The sequence below is a fragment of the Condylura cristata genome, unplaced genomic scaffold, assembly GCF_000260355.1.
Source record: "Condylura cristata isolate star-nosed mole 26May11 unplaced genomic scaffold, ConCri1.0 scaffold00015, whole genome shotgun sequence".
Taxonomy (NCBI): Eukaryota; Metazoa; Chordata; class Mammalia; order Eulipotyphla; family Talpidae; genus Condylura; species Condylura cristata.
This window is the reverse complement of record NW_004567116.1, coordinates 15,851,788-15,874,244: the sequence shown is the minus strand read 5'-3', so window position 1 is coordinate 15,874,244 and position 22,457 is coordinate 15,851,788. Positions and strand designations below refer to the sequence as shown.

At 46.8% G+C, this 22,457-nt stretch overlaps 1 protein-coding gene across 1 annotated transcript in view; it reads right to left on the bottom strand.

Annotated features, from left to right (window-relative positions):
• The window catches only part of PAMR1 (peptidase domain containing associated with muscle regeneration 1), a 71,153-nt gene extending 60,817 nt beyond the window's left edge, over nt 1–10,336 (bottom strand). Inside the window, exon 1 of the mRNA XM_004682908.2 lies at nt 9,940–10,336. Coding sequence (XP_004682965.1) covers nt 9,940–10,012 — 73 coding nt within the window. The 5' untranslated portion in view covers nt 10,013–10,336. The remainder of the gene's footprint in view (nt 1–9,939) is intronic.
• Between the last annotated feature and the right edge of the window lie 12,121 nt (nt 10,337–22,457).

Below are 22,457 nucleotides of genomic sequence, written 5' to 3'. Positions count from 1 at the left end.
GGGGGGGGAAGCATTAGCCCCTCACTTCCTTTCCCTCCTTGTACTTTATTAAGCTAATTGTGGCTCTTCCTTTGTTCTCCTCTTTTCTTGGGGTCCCAGTACCCACATTATATATCTGAGCCCGTGGCATATATCAACTCAGTGCATATTCATGACCATCCATCCCTATAGGCAATATTTTCATTACTTAACAGATGATGAAACTGAAGAAAAGAGGATAATTGTCCCTGGTAACACAGCATTCAGGTGGAAGAAGAAACACAAAACCCCACTTCTTTCTGGAGCCAGTCTAATTCTTTCCTATACACTACTTTGCCTGTCCACATCTCTGACTTGACCAGTGAAGAAAAATGTAGCGCTGGTAAAGTGGAGGTATTGGGTATCAGACCACCACATTTCCATCCTGAACCAATCCTTTTCAATCAATCAATTAATCAGTCTTATATACCACAGAACAGCTCAAGACAAGACACTCTGTCACAGTATTTCCCCCAAGTCTCAGGGAGTGGGTATAGATTGATCATGTTGTTGATGCTACTGCAGCTGAAGAAGGCAATAGATATAAAGGACTTTGGAAGAAAAACCTATTTGTCAAGACATCACCATTATTCTCTGCAGAATAAAAAAAGTCACATGCTTGGTTAAGACACAGATGGTTAAGGGAGTGAAAGGGGTGAGTAATAACTTCCCCCCGTACATACATGGGCTTCTCAAGCCCTTTTATGTCAAGGCATTCAGGACTTCTTCCCCTTGCTGTTAAGAGTTCCTAGTCGCTTTCCTCTAATAAACCTTCCCTAACACCTACTTAAGTAGAACAGACTGTATCTCTTGCTGCTTTTCATAAGAAATAAAAATTCTACCAGCAGAACCAAAGGGAACAGAACCCAAAATCTAGCACCTGGGAAGCACCTCCAGCCAATATCTTCAACAACTATGGTCCTGGAAATCCTGGAAGGACAGCTGCTTCCAGGTTGTTTCAAATGCTGGGGTAGGAGCTGAGTAGATCAGATGTTTTTATGAACATTGACTACTTAAAAATGATTTAACAATGCATCCAAGAGAACTTGGCAATAGAACTCAGCAAATATATCAGCCAAGGCATGAAAACGGCTAAGTCAAAAACAATAAAACTTAAGCAGAAAACCCAACCTGGATTTCCCTCGTCTCAAGAATTCTGCAAACTACTCCATCAACTCCCAGCTTTCCATACTTTCCAAACCTTCTGAGTCTGAGCATGTCAGGACTACACAGGCGTCACATCTGCCTGTTTTGCCAAGAGCTTCCAGAGTTAATTAGTGATTGTCCACATATCCAGGTTCATGGGTGCCAGGCAGCAGCCAGATTTTCCTTCTACCACAGGTAGCTGACAACAACAGATGTCAAGTGTGGGGGGTTGTTTATCGAGGGTGATGCATCTCTAATGGTATGTCCGATGGCTCCCTAACCTTAATCTGGCAGCAGCTTCGGGCCAAACAGCCCTCATTACAGTTACCTTCCCCCAGCTTTGCAAGCTAGAACAAGATGAAGGGGCACTTGATTTGCTGAAGATTCCTGGTTGGTGCTTTAGTGAATCACAGCAGGGGGTCATGAGCAACAGTTCATGGCTGGGATTCATTACCAACTCAGAACCACCTATTCTGCAAGGCTCTACCACCTGCCCTATTTCAAACATGAAGAAATTAAGCACAGCCTGGGGAAGGCATTTCTCCTAAAGGTGGAAGGTGTATACAAAGGCAAGTCTCAAAAACGACAGCTGCACTCTGAAACGTGAAGGAATTCTTTTTCTGCCCTAGTGACAGATGAATAGGATAGGTCTGAGCATAAGGTGAGGGGTTCTCAAGAGGACCGTGTAACTTCCTTCCTACCACAGATAGGACACCCAGTATTTCTCCTTCTTGGTATCTTGTAAAATTTGTACTAGGCAAGGAAAATCATAGAAAGGAGAAGAGATTTTCATTTCCCGAGTACTCTTTCTGTGCAACGAATTCTACTAAACCCTTAAAATAGATGACTTCACTTAACACCTGCAGGAAACCTACAATAAAGACACTATTATCCTCAGTCTACAGGTTGGAAGGTGTAAAGCTATAACGAAGAAGTTAAGTCACTTGGCCTGGGAAACCAGTCTTACATGACAGCAGCAGGATTTGAACCCTGGATCATATTTATTTTATTTTAAAAGATTTCATTTATTGATTTTTTTCTTTTGTAGAATTATTGGAGTGTAGCCAGAGAGGCTGGGGATGACTCACTAGAGACAAAGTGGGGGGCAGAACAGGAACAGGAAGATTTACTGAAATACACTGCTTGGGGAGCAGCAGGTGACAGAAGAGGTCTGTTATGCCGTGTGTGTCAGCTCTCTGGCTGGGGTTTGAACTCAGACTGTCATGTAATAGAACTGATCCTTAACCCTTAGGCCATCAGGGAGGTACCCTGGATATTTCATTTTATTTTTTGAAAATACTTACTTAGTTATGCATACAAGACCTGGGGTACAGGCCAGAGATGCAGTCGGTGAGAGGATCCACCAGAGACAAGAGTAGGGAACAGAGGGGTGGAGCGACTGAAATACATTGCCTAGGGGAGCAGCAGGTGAAAGAGGAGAGGTCTGTCTGCGCCATGTGGGTCACTTCCTTGGCTGGAGATCAAACCCTGCTGCAGTGGCAGCAGACAGCCTCATAATGCTGCACCCCAAGCCCTTGCACCACCAGGGAGGCTCCCCTGGATCCTGTTTTAAAGCATAATATTCAACACTATATGTGTATAATAAACAGACATAAACACACATACATATATCCACATCTATACTTTCATCCTTCTGTGTATGTGTGTATTTGAAGTGGAACACAGCCATACCGAGACATCTGTATCAAAGACACAGCAGAACGTAAATACTGCAAAGGGCTGACTCTCCCAAGATGGTCATGAGCTACACAAAACCACTCAGGCAGGATGCCCTTTCAAGGCAGAGGGGGACGGACTGCTCAGCTATTGCCACTGTAGTCACCCAACATGAAACAAATCTGGGCAGGTTAAGAGGCAGGCAGTGCTTCCAAGGGAAAAACCATGTTGTGTGACAACAAGAACAATATTTAGCAAAGGCAGGAGTAAAATAGCTCCCAGAAGCAGCAATCAAGGGATTGATGAACAGTTCAAACTCACATGCTGCTTCTATGGAGACAGCCCCAGTATAAACAGTCCAGACCACTTCCGTTGTGCAAATCAGGTCGTAGTGCATGAACTGTGGCAGGGTTGGCAAACAGGGTAAAGAGCAACATGCTAGATTTGTGTGTGCTCGAAAAGGGGAGGAGGGGAGTGAGGAGTTGGTCAGGAACTGATGAGTGGACCTTGGGAACTCTCCCTGTTTCTGAAAGGGAAACAGGATGCAACGCATTGTGAAGTCGCAGCATTTACCACACCTCAGAACTGCCACATCACTATGGGGACTCAACAAGTCAATCCACATCTCAGTTTACCCATTGATTTCAGATCAGCCATGTATTTTGTAAGCAACTTGACTACAAGAATAAATTTTGTTGATAAACCATGTGGGTCAATGCTGGTTCTCTCAACTTCTCAGCAAGTGTTACGCCAAGGATGTCAGACTTCCTCCTCGAACTTCAGCAGAAGCCTGAAGAGAAACCCATATTTGCAGGCTTTTAAATTCCCATTTTACTCAAGCCTTTGTAACAGTAAGTTTTTCTTCAATGTTTTATTCATTATGGGCAAGAGACCAGAGTTTTGCAAGCCACTCCATGGAGCATAGATTCCACTGGATGGTATAAGGTATTAGGTGAAAAAAAGACTCTGTGCTCAGACAACTTTGTTAATGCTAACTACAGCTTTATTTCTTGCAGGACTTTGCAGAATCTATAATGTGTTTTAAGCATCGTGTCTTTATCCCCCAGACTTACTGTATAACACGGTAGGCTTCATTTTTTAATTTTTGTTGAATAGCTCCCAGGATTAGTACTCCATGAAAGCCATGCTGAGAAATGCCAACAGGACCATAAGTTATTCCAATAACAGTAAGTGCCGTAAGGAACAGGCACGTATTCATCATAGTCTCCCCAGCTCCTGGGATCATACCTGACACCTGCCAGATGCGTGATAAATTTTGCTGAACACATACTTGAATGTGGACATGAGAGGTGCATGCTGTTCCCCGGCATGAGAGAACCCATGATTTGTGACAAAGAGTGATATTAAAAATCTTTCTTGACGTCATCTTTCTGGAGTCTCTGTTTTGTAGTACGGGGAGATCATTGGGTCCATTATTGCTGACTATTTTGTTTATTTGGTTTGTATCTCATTTTCAGAGACCTGGGATGCTCACTTGTTCTGTTCTCCCAGGACTGTTCAGGGAAGCCAAGCTTGCACTGAAGGGAGACAGCATCATTTAGAAGTCGGTAATTAACCACCCACTGGGAGGGAGAAAGCCAGGCCAGTAAGTGAAGCCACAGATTCTTCACTGCAGCTGCCCGCCCCCCCACCCCCGGGCTGTGCCCAGGTGAGCCGAGGGTCTATGGAAAATACTGAAGCAGACCCAACTAGAAGCAAACTCTCAGCTCTTCTCCACCGTGGCTGTTCACTCCTGAGATGGATCCCACGAACACAGGAGGTTCACTGACCACCTGAGTGGATCCCAGGAAATAAACAGACATGAAGCTGGGTTGGGTTTGAAAAATATTGGCACTTTAGTCCCTCGGAGTACTCAAATGATTTCAACATAAAGCAAAGAGCCCGTTCTCCCCCTCCCACTTAGGAGGGTCATTAAACTCACTGGGATCTTTGTGACCAACCCTGACTTCAGCCCAGGAGGACACAGCTCTGTGTCTCTCCATGAGTTCAACTTGCCTGAATGTGTGGCTCACTCTGTTCTAGAAGCTCAGTCCTGGTTTTCCAATCATCACACCAATTGACCAGACTTCTACTTATGGAGATACTTGCCGCCAAACCACTAACAACCCTCGGAGACAGCCAGAACCTCAGAGAAGGCAGCGAGAAAGAGGCCACACTGAGGAAGAAAGGCTCTCCCAGCCCAGAGGCAGAAGGCGGACAGCAATAGGTGTCTTCCTTGGCTGCTCAGTCAAGGGGGGTGCCTCTCTTAACCCTTGAACTAAGGCCCAGGACATTAGTGCCGGGGAGACGAGATGCTTATTAAAGGCCAACATGAATTTGTCAAAACCTACCTTAGTCCGAGTGGAAGGAGAATGCATCTCCACCCACCCCCTGCTATGTCAAAGGGGAAAAAATGCCTCCCCTTTATTCACGCCAAGCCCGCTCCCCTGCCCCTCCTGAGAGCTTTCTCATTGATGATCTTGACAGAAATGTCCATAAAGAGGAAGGCTGCCTCGTGTCAGGGCCAGATTTGAAACGTGCCTCATCCTTAATTCTGTCCCTTAGCAAACAGACACGTGATTCTGATTTTAGAAAGCTGACCATGAGACAGAGGCACTCTTACTTTCCATGTCTAATCAGAGTGAGCTGCCTGGCCCTGGGCACAGTCATCCCCAAAACTTCTTAGCCCTCGTGCTTTCCTTAGGGGATGGGTCCACGTGGTCCCCCGACCCTTGATGACCTTCCTGCATCCACGCTGCCTCCATGTGACCTCCCCCAGAACCCATGACCTTGCTGAGGCCATTTGCCCAAGGGGGCTGCTCAAGGAGAAACCAGACTTCTCTACTAACAAACATGGTCTTTTGTTTCAAACCGCTGCCAATGCTGACAGTCACAGTGTGCTTCAGGGCAGGCCTTCTAATGTTGCTTTTTATTAAGACTGTAAGTCTGGGCTCTCTCTGATGGCACAGTTGCAGCCACTTCAGTGCAAGTTCAATCCATGCCCCTGGAAGTGACCCACAAGGCATGACAGACCTCTCCTGTCTCTCCCGCTGCTCCCCTCAATATACTCCTCAATTTGCTTGTCCTGCTCCCCACTCTATCTCTGGTGAATCTCTCGCCGCTCCTGCACTTCTGGCCTACGGCCCAGTTCTGTAAGCATAAATAAATACATCTTAGGAAAAAGGCCTGTACATCTGGCCCAGAAGGGTACCAAAATGACATCCTGTTTGTCCCCCCCACCAAATCCCCTATACCTCCTTGACTCATCTCCTTTTCGGCTCCTTCTAACCTCAGAAACTTTAGTGCTGCTATCAATGTCCACACCTTTGTAGTTATTTTGCTTTATCAGTTCATTCACGCATGTCCTTATATTACTCACAGATGGGAAATTGTCCAGTATTGGTCTTGATCTTACTTTCTGACTTTGCTTGGGCTAATCCCTTCAAATTCCTTCTAATCTCTTAGGTTGGTTAAGTGGATTAAATGGGTATATGTAATGCATATAGGAGTGTGTGTGTTATCTATCACAAATGAGAGAAAATATTTGGGATCAGGTTCTTCATGTGGGACAGAATGGGGGGCTCCCTTCCAAGAGGTCCCCACTATTGGTGTTCCCAACATCAGGGGTGTAGAATTTGAGGTACAACATGATCTACTCCACTCTCACCCCACAGGGGCTGCACACATGTTTCACAGATCACTGCAACCCAGAACAATGAAAAGATAGAGTTGAGAAGGAAGTAGTTACACTCTACTCACTAAGGAGGGGGATATATTCAACAGACTCTAATTTTCTACCCTCCTTCACTGGTTTTGTGTGGTTTCCTATGAGGTAGCTACTGTGACCTATTCAATATCTACAAACCACAGCACAGCATTCCTTGACTACCTACAGAGTATCTAACTCATATCACAAGGCAGGCCAGGGACAGCTAGGCCACTGTTGACCTGACCATGTGACTATCTCCATGGGGATCTTAGGGTAACTGTCATGACAACGTCACACTTTGCTGACACAATGTCTCTTGACTATGGTCACAGTGTTCCCTTCCCTGTCCCTCGTAAAACTCTGTCCCTACCCTCCAGACCCTATTCCTCATACCACGGTCGCATGATCAGCTTTTACTAGCCTGTACACTTTCAACCAATGGCACAAAAATGCTGCTCAAGTAGCAGAGTCTTGAGCCTTGCAAACCTATTCCACTGTGTGTGTGTGGTGAAGGCAACAGTATTCTGTTTGTGTGTGTGTCTCAATTTCGTTTAACCACAGATGGACATTTGGTGTTTCCACCATGTGGCTACTGGGCCCAAATAATAATGCTTCTATGGGCACTGGTATACTAATCCCTGTTTTGAATCCTTCTTTTGTGTATATACCCAGAAGTGGATCTGCTAGATCAAATGCTGAACTTCTTCAGAAACCATGCTTGGGTATCCTTGAGCAGGTCATGGACCTCTCTAAACCTCATGTATAAAACCTGGAGATTAAAAGCCCCTCCCTTATTACATGGTCTGAGAATTAATGCAAGGAAAGCATTTGGCTCAAGGATGGCACACATCATAAACAGTCATAAATACATTTAATCTCATTTATCTCAATTCAAATTTAATCTCATAAATTTAATCTCATTGTCCTCTGAACTGAGGCTCTCAAACTAAAGTCACTCCCAGCTTCAAAAATCCATGATCCCACCATTAAATTATTTTCCTGTTAGAGAAGCCAGGAGCTCTCAGCCTGTATATCAGGGAACACCCTCTCAAGATCCCCACAAAACTCTGTCTCTGCCAAGAAGGCCCAATTTCCATAGCTTTCTCCCTGGAATTTGCTAACCCGATGCATTATAAACCAACCTCTAATTTTTCTGGCCACGCCTTCTTCCTTGCTTTCTTTCCACATTCCCTTTCTCAGGGAGCTGCTTGCTCCTACCCACTGGCGATCTGCATTTCCAATCATCTCCCCCACTTGCTTTTCTGTTCACCCCCCCACCAGCTAGTGTCTGCTGGAAGCCACGCTTGTGAAGTTCTCCATATTAAGATTTCACTCCCAAGAGCCACATATTTTAAATGAGTTTTTTTTTTCTCTTAGGCAGAACCCTGCTGGCAGAAGGACTGCTATTTGGGGGAGTCAGAGGCACGGGGGTCTCCCCTCCCATGCTGCTTATGCTGTGTTATCACTTGGCCGAATGTTCGTGTCTCATCATCCAACATGTGCCCCATGCGGAAGAGCAACAGAGTCTGCTCCACCCGGTGGGTGCTTCCATGCCACCCAATGCTCTCCTAGCAGAGTAAGCAATTAGAGGAAATGTGTTTCCAAACTTTTTTGACAAGGCCAGATTCAGAATTCCAGCAGGGAGTGAACTCGTTGAGGAAATATTTTCCTTCTCCACTCCTTCTTCCCCTCCATGTTCCCTGCAAATGTGAAAGCTCAGCAACTGAACTACTCTCACTAGACACGTGAAGCTGCTGTCAGGTTCAGTCAGCAGCTTGGCTGCCAGGACACCGCGCACCCTGCTGAAGCTGTTCCACAGCAAAAGGTAAGAGAGATTCTCAGGTCAGGAATAAATGCGTTTTTCAGATCCTGGCAAGAAAAAAAAAAAGCTGAGTTTTCATTTTTAAGGTTTATGGGTTTGTAGTCTCACAGGACAGGGTAGTGAGGAAGCAGCAGGAGGCCAGGAGACTCTTGCCCAGGGAGTCAGGTGCTGTGGGAAGGAACCAGGTTCCCCTGGATTTGGGCTCCTCTGGGGTTCTTCTGGGGTTCATTGGGTTTCTAAGGCAGAAATGGAGCAAGTCACCTTTGCTCACCTCGGACCAGTGACTGCCTTTAGGGATTACCACCCCCTCTTGGGCTCCTCAGTTGTTATCTTTGGGCACTGGAGGTGTGGCAAAATTCAAATGAAGCTCTCTCCAGTTGGAGAGTAAATCACCAGGGAAGATTCTGCTTGAGGCCGGCAGGATATAGGTAGATGGAAAGCATGCAAAGTGTTGGGAGAGGGGTCATGTGTGCTGGCCTTTTTGCCATCCTGAAAGGGATGTGCCCTAGATGCCAGCTGCCCATCCACATGTGGACTGTTGGTGAGCGCATGCCCCGTTCTGTCCTTGGGCAGCTGCCAGCTAAGTGCAGCAGCCTCATGCCCACCTCCCAGGCAGAGCAAGGTGACAGGGGAGAGCACCAAGTCACAGGTGCCCCCTGTCCAGGGCGGAGGCTGCTTGGTTATGTCACCTCTGCCCACCCCAGCCTGCTCTTACCTGCCAAGCTCTCACCTCAGCTCCTGACCCCTCCTTACAGACTCCTAAGAAGCCCCACTTCTTGCCAGCCTCCCCCAGCTTCTGCCTCCAGGGAGGCAAGAGGGAGGCTCCCAGGGACTGTGTCTGTCTCCTTTCAGCCTTGTGCCCCAGGATTCCCCGCAGAGGAGCTGAGGCTGGGGAATGACCTGTGGAAGCGCAGAAGCAGAGCTCTGTCTAAACAAACACTGGGCATCCCTGAGAAACAACTTGCACTTTTAACCTCGGCCTTTCTTCTTTCTCATTTTTACCAAGGAAGTATATAAATGCCGAGGGAGTAAGCCTCCCACGCTGGGAATCCGCCCGTCCTAAAGGCTGTGACTGTACGATTTCATCACGCAAGTAGCCAGGAGGGACACCCCTGCCGCCAGCCCAGTTCATCCCTTTCCTTTCCCCCTGCTCACCTCTATGTCGGCTCTTTGCAGGGAAAGGGGGCTTTTGAAAGTCAAAGTAGTTAAGTCAGACCGGACAGGTGTGGGGTGATGGGCAGAGAGGGGAGGTGATGGGGAGGGTATCTTACGCTTTAAAAGGATAAAATAAAAATGAGCCAATAAAATTAGAACTGGTACTCCTTCCTGCCTAGGGCAGCTCCGCCCGCAAGTTGGGATGATAAAACCAAGTCACATTTTCAGGAAGGTGACAGGCACTCCACTCCCTCACACCGGCCCAGCCCCGAGAGTTAGCTCTAGGAGAAGCTCCCCCCACCCCCACTCTTACACCCTCACCACTTCGGTGACTCGGAGTACAGCTCCCGGCTAGATCCCTGGAGGGAAAAGCCTCCTCCCCGGGCGGGAACCCTGGGGCTACTCACAGTACCTCTTGGCAGGGAGGAGATGAGAAGCAGCTGCAGAAAAGTGAACCCCAACTGCGTCCACCAGCCCAGCTCCATTGCTCCCGCAGCCAGTGCCGGTGACCGAGTGTCTGCTGGGGAGAGACCAGGACCTCGGGAGGCCAGCAGCAGGCGGCTCTTACAGGGACCTCCCCAAGCCCCAGCGGAGCGGGAGCTCGGGTTTCAGCTCGCCAGGCTCTCCCATCCTCATCGGAGGGGAACCACCTTCAGCCAGCGCGACGTCAGCCCGAACCTCTCCTCTCACTGCTGCCTTAACCCTTGGCAGCCCGGAGGTGTGGCCAGGCGGAGTGGCGGCCGCGGGCTGTGCCTGGAAGGGAGTGGGAGGGAGTGGGGGGGAGTGGAGGGGGCGGGGTGGAGAGGCCAGTGAGGGTGGGCTAGCTCCAGACACTCCTGGCTGGGGATGGGGGTGCGGGCGTCAGGTAGCCCCAGGATGGCTCAGATTGGGGGGGGGGTGAGAGAAGAGGGCAGGGCTGTGGGGGCCATTCAGGTGTACCTGAAACCCCACATACATGCGTGCCACCCACACCAGAAGCCTGGGATGGGAGCCCCCAGTGAGAAGCAAAGTCTTGGAAGGAGACACCCTTCACCTTCTCACCCTCCATCCTCCAGCTCTCTTCCAGGTGATCGCTGTTTGGAACCCTTCCCCTTTGTACTCTAGGCTGCTGGAAAACTTCTTCTCCCCAGGATGCTGAACTATGGTAAGTTCAGCAGCACAAATAGGAACATGGCCAGCAGGTTATTAGGCTCAGGGTTTTAAAAGCATACAGGATGTGACCTGCACCTACAGCCCTCAAGGGTAGTAGCTGACTGGGTAGTAGCTGATATTTTTGATCAGTTTCTCCGGTCCAGAAATCCAGGTGCCTCACATGAATTGACTCAGTTCTTTCTCATAAAAAAACCTATCAACCGAAATCTTACAGATAGGGAGACGGAGTCACTGAGAGGTTCAACAACTCATCCAGGGTCCCACAATGGGTAAGTGATGGAGCTGCGGTTTGAACCCACAGAAGCCACCAGCCTGTACAGCTTCCTATGTACACAAAGTCCGTTTCACCACTATGTCATGTCATAGGATGCGCATTATCGCTCATATAACATGGATGCAGAAACCAAGACTCAGAGATGATGTGACTTGCTCAAGGTCACATAACTGGAAATGGCAGGGTGCAACTCACTCACAGGTCTGACTTGGTCTCAGTTTAGACCCTTAGATGAAAAAGCAAAATTGGGAGAAGCAGAGCCAGAGCAGTGGGACATGATGCCTAACTGGGGAAGCTTGGTCTGGAGCCTGCGGTAGGATCTCTATTCTCCGGAGGGAGAAAGCGAGCGCTTCTTAGGAGCGGAACCACTGCTAGTGCCTAGTGCCATGGGGAAATGAAGAGCCTTCCTATGTTTATATCGTGTTTTTATTCTTTACCCTGAAGGATCCGCGGCTTGCCATGTATGTCATTACAATGTACTTTTAAATTTTGAGGGTTTTATTTTTAGCTATTTTTATTAATATATTCATTGCGTCATCCTTCATTTTTGTGCAATGTATGATTCCCCGTGAAATTCCCACCACCAGTACCCCGTGCACCGTGGTCCCCTGTGCTCTTCCCACCCCGTCCTGGTCCTTCTCCCTCTTCCCTCCTCCTCTACAGAATGTCTCTGATCTATAGTTGCCTGATGATTTTGATTTTTACTTTACTGTAGTTACTTTTTTTCTGATTCCTTTTTTGTTTCTCTACATTCCTCCTATAAGTGAGACCATTCAATATTTTTCTTTTTCTTTTAACTTTTGATTATATGTATGTTGTGTGTGTGTGTGTTTCAGTACAAAAGCCAACTTGAGAGGAAAGACAATATAACACATATAGTTTGGTTATGGTAGAGAACAGGAAAAGAGAAGACTATGACCAAAATATCTGGATTTTATTCTGTAGTTAGTGGTGGGAGGAGGAGCACCCCAGTAGTTTCTGAGCAGAAGGTACTGGCCAAAACCAAAGTCGTAGGAGCAAAAGTCAGCCTGATATCCACATCAAGGGGTGGTGAAAGCCCAGGTTTGCACTGACAGAACACCGGGGACTGTTAACAGAACCCTGGAGCGAGCAGTCCATGATGGAAGTCAAGGGAAATCATGGAAGGAACGTGGGCGGCTGGATCCCCGGGCACAGGCCAGCTGGGCAGCGGGAGCACTGACACAGATACTCCTCTCACAAAGCAAGTCCCCAAGCCCCGCCCTGCTATAGGGGACACTGCAGCAAAGTGGCAGAGAACAAGAGCTCAGAGAGACCTGGGTTCAAGTCCTTCAACCCCCACTTTCTGACTGTAAGACTGAGCAGGTCTTGTGGGACTTGAATAAGATTATAGGACACCCAACTGGTGCTGCAGAATTGCTTGGTATGGGGGGGAGCCCCCCAATAGTAGTGACCGGAAAGGTCAGAGTGCACTAGTACAGTGCTGGTGTGAAAGTAAAGAAGATCCTCAGGGAGATGCAGAAGGAAGGGATAAAGTGACCGTCATCCCACTCCTGCTCTCACTCCCAGCTTTCTCACCTGCAAAATGGAAATCATACTCAAACCAGCTTTGTGGACCATTGGCAAAATGGAATGAGATTCTGGCCAGAGGCCTTTAACTCAGCTCCTAGCTCATACTATGCTCAATCAATTTTTATCATCTGTATTATCTGGCACTGTCACCAAGGAAATCCCACACTAGACGTCTTCTTCCTCTCCCGCAACCTCTTTCCAGGTGAAGCTTGTTTAAAACGAGCATCAAGAGTCGCCTTTAGAGGAGGGAAAGACCCAAAGGCAGCATATCTAAGGGTGGACGCTAGAGGTCTGAGAGGGACGTTCACTTTATGGCTGGTCAGCCGCCCTCCACTGTTGGGGAGGAGAGTGGGGAGGCAGGAACTGTGGGTATAAGAGCCTCTCTGGAGTCTGGCAGTGGGGGACAGCACCACCTCCTTCTTCCCACATTCTCCCCATCCACCCGCCCTCGCAGAGTCAGCTACATCCTACAGCCACTGTCTGTGGACAGGGTGATGGACTGACGGGCTGCTCCCTAAGGTCCCGTTGGCTTCTCCAGACTCAGGGGCCTGGGTCAGGCCCTCGGCCTCAGTGCCAGCTGCCCACAGAAATAACTGGGCCCCACAGGCCTGCTGTCACTATTTTAAGTTTGTGAATCTCCTAGTCTAGGGAATCTGGGGAGGAATTCTCCAAAAAGAGCATGACTTATTTCTTTGGGGACCTGAATGCAGCGAGAAGACATCACCTGTTGAACTTCACATGAACCTGGGCTGGCAGAGGGTGGGAGAAGCTTACTATGGTACAGAAAAGGTTGGTATTTTGCCTCAAGCCATATAGCCTGATCCTTTTTTAAAAATTTTTCTACAAAAGTTAACTTCTCATCCCATGATGGACAATTCAATTTTTCATATGGATACAGCTTAGTATTTTTCTAAATCAGTTCTTAACCTGAGTTTCGTGGACTCTATTGGGTAGGGAGGTTTTAGAGCCACCAAATCTCTCAAAATTATAAGCAACATGTTGCATGCATATTTTAAAGCAAGAAGGAACTACAGCCCTTTCAGAGGTTCAAAGGAATCTGTAAAACCTACAATTTTTTTTTTTTTAGAATCTTAAGTTGACATTGAAAATTTGACTTAGGTATTTGTTGGATTTGGAAACCTTTATGTATGCAAATGAATCTAGACTATAACATGCACATGAGTGTTTGGCAGACCCTCTGACCCACCCCTTTCCTTTTTCTAGTTCTGCACTAAGTGACTGGCTCAGGATCACACTGCCCAGTGTTGAAGCCGCCCAGGCCACTTACTACCTGTGTCTACCCAGGCAGGTTGTTTCACCTCTGGTGGTCTTTATTTCCTCATCTGTAAAGCAGGAAGAAAAATGGTACCTGCCCCCAGGGTTAGCAGGAATAGGTCAACGCAGTGCCTCAAACATCCTGAGCACCCAAGGATGGGTTCTCTGCCCCCTCCTTCCTTTACCTCTGTGCCCATTTCTGAAAGGAATTAATCCCTAGAAAGGCTGTGGGTGAAAAGGCGTAGTGGCACGCAGGGAAGTAGGGAATGATACCTGGAATTAAGAATTAATTACTTCTCAGCAGTCAGAAAACAACCACTGGCTGTAGTCAGACAGCGGTCAAGCATTTAATAACAAGTCATAATACCCACTAATTTTCACATGAAAGGATGCTGCCGCCAACAAAGTCTGGACTTCTGTGGGTGCCACCAGGAGGCTGATGGCATGTCAGAAAGACAGCAAAGGAGGCTGTGCCCCTAAGCTTCAGGTTGTAACCTCTGCATATCAGCAGCAGAGCAGCAACCAAACAGTGGAAGAACAGCTAAAAGAGAGCCCCAGAACTGGCCTACAGTGCTCCGAGTGCCTGCAGAAACTAGAGCTTAGTTTTCATCAGCTGTGCAATACACAAGGTTCAAGTCAACTAGAGCCAGAGCAGGAGAAGAGTAGGTATGCAGAAAAGACAAAGGCCCCTTCCAGAACCTGCTACAACCGGCCCCACCACGCAAGTCTCCAGCCCTAATGAGTCCCGGCTGTTCACCTACAAACAAGCAGTAACATTCTGCCTCCAGGTCTGGCTCAGCTCACGCCTTCTCCCCTGGGAACCAGGCAAGGGGGTAGGTGCATCTGCAGTGCTTTCTGTCTACATTCTTCTTGCTCGAAGTCATTCCTCATGCAAATTTCTGAAATCCTGCAAGCTTCCCACCTTCCTAGTCAGCATGCTCCTGAATCACTTGGGGAAACCTGCTCTTCACTTCTACATGCATACTTTCAAAGTTCCACTTTTAAAACAATGTCTGTTATGGAGCTGAACTGTAAAGTGTTGCCAAAGAACAGTGGCGAATTTTTTGAACAGTCTGAAATAGCTAGCTTAAGTGTTAATGCAGTTGCACCATTGCAGGCAAGGAGGAACAGAAACAGAATAATTCCAAGGAAACAGTGCATTCAGAGTGGAGTCGTGGCAGGACTAAGGGCACACTCAAGCTCCATGCGCAGGAGCTCCAGGATCCTATGTCTTCCTCCATGGTTGCCCAGCACCCCCTGCTCAGCCACACAGCTAGGGGGAAATCCCAATGCACTTCTCTGGGGGAGGAAAATCCCAAGCTTAGCTATAGATGGGACTTGCCAGAAAGCTGACAGCAGGTGGTAGATGCACCACGTCGCACTTTGGAGTAGACATGAAAGACAGAGCCAAGAGAAAGTCTTTGCAGGTGCTGGGCCTTTCAGTGGTGTAACTTGTCCTCTGCTTTTCACCAACAGGAAAGTGGCCTGAGGCGAGATTATACATCGAGTCATGGGCAGTAGCTGGCTGATCAGGAGCATCAATGAAAGGGTTGAGTGACAGAATACAAAAGTCTAGAGTAAAGGCAGGTGGATGTGAAGGGCACCAAGTCTGACCAGAGAGTGTGATCCTGGTGGACAAGAAAGTACCCCATGGAAAAGGCATTGACAAGCAAGTAGGTCCAATGACTTGGTCAGTTGGTATTAGCCAGTGTTTGTCACTCAGACCTGGCAAGACGGACGCACGCACAAGCAATGGTCCGCCATAGTGGCGAGGGAGGTTACACACACAGTAGCATGGGCTGTCTGTCAAGGCTAAGCTAACCCCTGCCAACTCAGAAAATCCAGTCTTCAGGCAACAAGGCCCAGGGCTGAGCCCCAGGTATGGCGCTACATTCACCCCGTGGGCTTGGGGCTGGGATCTGAGATTCTGCATTGCTAACAAGCTCCCAGATAATGCCAATGACGCTGGCCTATATATTATTATGGCACAGGAAGATGGTCTTAAAGGAACCTCCTATATGGCCACAGGCAGGACTACTGATAAAGTTTGGAAAAGTTCTTTGAGCAGCTTCCACAGGAGAGTCATGAAGGATTTTAGCAGGAGCACTTTTCTTCTTAAGCAACAGCAGCAATAGCAAGAGACTGCTGGCCTTTGAGAGCGGGCATCTGACTGGACGGAGGAGGTTTCAAACTCCCCTCGCTGGCCCTGATGGGTTACTCTTGGCTAAGCTACTCTGGAAGTGAGCAGCACGACGTGCCACCTCTTGAGGGATTTAGGACACAGAGCAGCGTCTCTTCCCTCAACTCTGCTGGCTTGACCACGGGCCTTAAACTTTCCATTTTGAGTTTCAGTGAGCTGCTGCAGAACTGTAATCCAGGGAAGCACGCTACTCTCCAAAGGAGTTAGAGCTTGGGAGGAGTCTGGCAGCCCTCCCTCTACCGCCCCCATAAATCCAAATCCACTCACGATTCCTTCGGGCTCTGCAAACCTACTTTATTTCGCCTTCACTTTGGGCCTCCCAAGCCTCGAGACAACCCTAACTTAGGCTGGACCGGCTGCACTGACACCAGGCTCCTCAGAAGGGTCCCTCGGGTGGACTGGGTCCATTTACCTGTGATTTGGCTTGTTTTTTTCTTCCCATATTTCACTGGAAAATCTGATCTCATTTAAGGTTCGTATTTCCAAGAGTGTTTCTGGGCAGGTGACTAGTGGCACGCAGCCAGAGAAATGTAAACAGTTAATGAAATCTAACAGGGCCCATGCTTTGGGTGATATTTCATGCCTCCAACAAGTCTATTTCATACTTTCCCCACTGTGCCCTTCCTCCTGGGTCTGCTGGGTCTGTTCTCCATCACCACAGCAAAAGGCAGCAGGGCGACACAGGTGTCTGCAGTCATTAGACATTCATATCCACCTGCTGTACCACGTGCAAAAAGGAGGCCAACACGGGGTCAGCTGGGATGTGATGGGTGGGGGGTGGTTGTCTGCCATGAGCCCCGAGGGGCCCATAAACCTTGCGGGGTCTAATGGGAGTCAGGTGAGAGGCCCACCTGTGGCTGGATGCTATTAAATAGTGGCCCCAGAGGCCTTGCAGCAGACAGATGTGGTTCCTTACACCCGGGAACCAGTTTATGGCCCTTACCTGCTCTTCCTTCTGTGTGTCTCTCTGTGACTTCTAAAACTGTACTTGCTGACAAATAAGGATCAATTTGATAAGGGACTAAAGTAACATTCAGTAAGGAAAGCTCTTTCTTGTGGTTAATGTAGAGGGCCTGGGAGCGAAAAATGCAGGCTGGATGCTCAGGATGGAAAATCAGCGTGATCTTATTTTTGGAACTAAAGAAAAGAGTCTTGTATAAGGACAGGGAACAATAATAGCGATCTTTCTCCCCTAGCAATAGGGATTAAAAATGGTATAGAAGCGTATGGACCAGGGGTTCTGGTTGAAACAAGCAAACACACTGACAACCTGGACTGAGTAGACCACCTGTGCTTTCTGTGCCGATGCAGAAAGCGAAAGTCAGTCCCTTTACTCCTGTATTAGTTCACGATGAATTAGCTAATTAACGATAACATTATTACCAATACCATGCATGTAACCAGAAGGCCACCCTAGTCTGGAGGGCCAGGGGAGGCTTCCTGGAGGATGTGTTCGTGGAGTTGAGCTGTAAAGGACAAAGAGGAATTGAAGAAAGAGTCATGAGGGGTGGGGAGGCGCAACACCAGCAAAAACTGACAAGGAAAGGGATCTAAAAGCAAACCAGTGTCCACTGAGGCCCGGCGAGCAGTTGTAGGTGGAGGCTGGCGAGGTTAGTAGGTCCCTGTGGGCCACTCTTGTCCTTTAATCTTGTGTAGGAGCCAGTCATAAGTGGTAGCCAGTTTCCAAGATGGCAGTCAATGGTACCCCCTCCTGGCAGTCATGCTCGTGTGTAATGCCACCCATGCTGTGCCAGAGTTGGTCTGTGTGGTCAGTAGCACAGGGGCAGAGGGACAGTACATCCTTTAAGAGCTCAGGTTATAAAGACACTGCTTCCATCTGTACTCTCTTGGTTCATTTACTCTGGGGAAGTCAAGTCATGAGCAGCCCTGTAAGAGTCTCATATGGCAAGAAAGCAAAGTCTCTTGCTAGCAGCCACTAGAGCAGTAAGTGGGCTTAGAAGCAGATTCTCCAGCTCAACCAAGCCTTTGGATGACTGCAGTCAACACTACCAATTATCTCATGAGCGACTCTGAGCCAGAAACACGTGCCTATGCTGTTTGCAGATCTCTGGCCCTGAGGAACGATGTGAGATAATGCAATGTGTTGTTTTAAAATGCTGGGTTCTGGGGTTATCTGTTATGCTACAATCATTAAGTAATGCATAAGAGAAGCAATGGAATTAGATTTGCTTATTGTGTGACTTCGAACAAGTCACTTAACTGCTCTGGGCATCACTTGCTTTTTCCATCTATAAAATGAGAATGGAAATGGGTAATAGGATGTTAGCACAGGAAGGGATTGAGAGAAATCTGAGGCCATAAATCCCGAAGGCAGACCACTAGGCACAAATAGGAATGCAGAGAGATTGGTAGCAGCTGGGATGGGGTAACGTTAAGGTTACTGACCACTTACTGACCACTAGCCCAATGGCAAGCAGACACTGTGTGCATTTTCTCCCGCACTCCTTCCTAGATGAGTTAGGCACCAGGCTGCTCCCATTTCACATTAAATGAGGCAAAGTGGCATTAGGCCAATAGCAATCCCTTCCTCCCAACCTTCTGAAAGTTATGAAAATTTGTTTTGCTTTAGAAAGAACTGCTAAAAAAGGCAAAGCAGAAATCACCAGCTGTTCCACCATCACTTGCTTACTCTCCACACCACCCAGCAGCATCCTCTATAAAAACAGACCAGTGAGATAACCTTCTCAAAAATCACCCTATTTACCTTCTGGGCAAAATTTTTAAACATCCAACCCCACTTAACCTAGACATTTGGGGACTGAGGCCACAGTCCAGGGATTTGGTGTGCTGGAGGCTAAACAGGGCCACACCAATGACCTCACATCGTCATTTCCCAGCACAGCCCACAAATAGAGCCATAGAAGGTGACCCCAGACTCAGTGGAATTTGGGGTCTTCCTTCCCAAGTCTGGAAAGACATCATCTGCTAATTTGGTAACATGGTTTATGACAATGCTCTGGTCTCGCCTCACTGTGAAGCAAGTACTACTAAGGGCTTCTTTATTTTTCAGTTTTTAAGTCTCATTTTTCAGAAGGATAAATCAACTGTAAAAGTATGTTATGAGAACCAACTTGGCAGGCAAGGTCTCCTGGAGAGGAACAGGGCTTTCGCTTTATTTTCCATTATCTCAGTGTAAAGCAAATAGATTTATCCTTTTAAGATGTTCACGTAAGGTCATCAGGATCTCAGTGATTTAAAAGGATGGCCTTTGGCCGACCGAGGCTGGAGCATGAGCTAACCAGGTCTGGAACTTTCAAAGAAGAGGTGGAAAGGGGTGGTGGGGGGAACAGCGACTGGCCTAGAAATGAGGGTTTCAAAGTTATCTCAGCCCAAGGAAGTTTTCCCTTTCCTTGGAAGCCTCCTGGCCATCTTCCCAAGCTGGCCTGGTTCTCGGCATCTTTTAAAAATTCTTTTGTTCTGTCAATAGTGAGTGAGTTAGGTTAAGTCTGGGCAAACCTGAACCTTTTCTTCATCCCTCTTTCAACAGGCTCAGACAATTCTGGGCTTGATAGCTTTGTTCTAGAATGTTAGTAGCTAAATCACCCCAGATAAAGAATTTACCCACCTGGGGCACTATTTCCTCTGTATAGCACCAGTCAAAACCAATACTGACGTGATTGTTGTGGAAATTAAACAAGGTGATTGGTGTAAAGTGCTGTGTGGGCGTGAGGACAACATGGTCATCAAGGGTAAGCATAGTTGCATTGAATCCATCTTGGCAACATCCTTGCTAGTCACCTGGGCAAGTCACCTGATTTCCCAAGCCACAGTTTTCTCATTTGCACAGGAGAGTGGTAATGGGGCATATCTGTTACCTCCCAGGCTCTTTATGAGGGTACAGAGAAATAATGCTTCCAATGGTGCCCAAAGCATAATAAATAGTAGCAAAGAATTATGACTGCTTATGCTTCAAAATGAAAATGACAGCCATGATTACTATTACTAATGTTTCCTACCATGTATTTTAGTTGGGGTTCTTTGATTACTAAGCAAAGCAAGTCATTGGGTTAACTTGTGAAAAAGGAAAAGAAAATGCATTGGTGGTTCTGAGATAGTTGACAGAATAAAGGGTAACCTGGTTGCCAAGCTTTCTAAGGAACTGTGAAGCTGGAGTGAAGAGCCCCCAGGTAAGTCACAGAAACAAATGATGGTATCGTCAAGATGTTGCTGTCAGGACGAAATCAGAGCCACCATCTTTTATTCACTTCAGAGGTGGGTGCACACTTTGACATCACAACCCAAACCAAAGCCAGTGGAGAGAGGTAATCAGAGGAAAGTTACTGAAAAGTAGGAGGGCTGGGATAGTGGCAGGCAGAAACAGCTGATGCCAAATATAATCATGACCACTCCTATCACTATTACTGTTAATATTAATATTCTAGTAATGACTCTCAGTGTTACTGCTCACATTATTAGTCATTCAAGAAAGAGCAAAACGGATGAAAACCACAATGTCCATGAATATCTAGACCTGAACTTCATGGATACCATGATTTCTAGAGAATCAGACTGTCATTATAACCTGTTTATTCCTATTTTGATACATCTAAGTTTTTCAAAACATATAACATATGTTTTGATATGTTATAATTTCCCTTGATAAAATAAAAACCATCATTTCTTGTCTCCTTATTTAAATGTCTGACACTATGTTAAGCACTTGACATATTTTATTTCCCTAACGGTACTGCCAGGTTGGTTCTGTAGAAATGATTAACCATTGTTAAATGGAGTTTAATGGAAACAATAAAAATTAATGTTGAAGTCATAATGACTTTTATAATTGTTAATAATTAACACTAAGTTATGATAGCTTTAGGTTTTGCCATAAAGTTTCTTTGTATAATTGATCATCAACTAATGCAGGGGTTAGAGGTGCTAGCCCCATGAAGTTGAAAATTCATGTAACTTTTGACTTCTCCAATATTTTACAACTCATAGCCTGCTGTTGGCTAAAAGCTGTACTGATAAAATAAACAACATATTCTGTCTGACACGTATCATAGCGTGCGTTCTTCCAATAAAGTAAGTTAGAGAAAGTGTCATAAAGAAAATCACAAGGAAAATGTACAGTGTTTACTATGTTTATTGATATTATAAATTTATGTCACTATTTACAAGAAAACTGGCATATAAGTGGACCAGCACAGTTCAGGCCAGTTTTGTTCAAGGGTCAACCGTATAGTGTATTGGTCCCATATTCTCCATGATATACAATCAAATCCATGCAGCCTGGATCATGCTACTCAGAGCTGCCTGTGTGAGAAGCAGGATTCCAACCAATGCCTGCAATTGGGAAGATCTGTCCCTCTGATGTATTTGTGGCAAAAAGAAGAAGAAGATGCTCATGGGTACAACTAATGTTCACTGAATTATGAAGGGAGTCAGTGCATAGGACACCCAGCTGCTGTCACATTTAACATTTCTTTGAGCTAAACTACATCTTTCTAAAATAACAACTTTTGAAAACTCAATTGTTAGGCTCTTGTCACACCCATCCAGGGCTCCTCTTTGAAGCCACTGTTTGTTTTCTGTCTTAGTGGAGAGCAGGTTTCACAGAAAGGGGATGAACTACCCTCTGGGTTAGGATTCAGTCGCCACTGTTGGGAGGGCCCAGGCGTCCCCCACAGCTGGCGCCTGGGTCAAGGGCCTCTCTTCTGGAGCTCATTTGCAGCTTCCGGAGTACGGCTGCCTGTGTCTTTGAGCCTCACATTGCTCTTCTCATCATGAAGAATGTGTTGCCGGCTATTTTTGAAGCGGTGATGAATTTGCACTGAACTTTCTCTCCAGCACTGATTTCTGCTGTGCCCAGCAAAACACATATGTGATATGGGAGTAGGGACGGGTCCTTTACTAAGCTAACCACGCCCAGGAGGAATTCATCTTCTCTCCTAGGTATCACTAGCCTCCTTAATAACGACAACAGGAAGCTAAAAGGAGGAGGTGATATAAGAGTTACCCACAGGAAAAGACCACAGAGGCCACCAGGAGGAACGTCATCACTTAGAGACTGTTGGAACACATTCTAGGAGGAAAGTTATGGAAAGCTTTTGTTTTTCTACATCATTGAAGCCACTTACTAAAGGAAATTTTCTCTCCTGTTGGGATGATGCAGGCGAGGTACTAAAGATCCCCAATCTGGCTCAAAACCCTTAGAACACAGGGAGAAGAAATAGGGAGTAGGTCCCCCACAGACAAGATTATTCTGTTTAATCATTTGGCCCTCATTAAGGCATCTCCGCTCACAGATGAGTATTAGAAATCCAAGCATCTAACTCACACTAAAGTAGCTGGATGTGAAAAGAGAGCTGGAGACAGGGCAAAGCCCAACTCTGAAGGTACTGTACTCAAAATTGTGAAACAGACAGATCACTAATTGGGAAAACATTTTCTCACACAAAAGTAGTGATAAAGGACTGATCACAAAAATATACGGAGAACTGATGAAACTCAACAA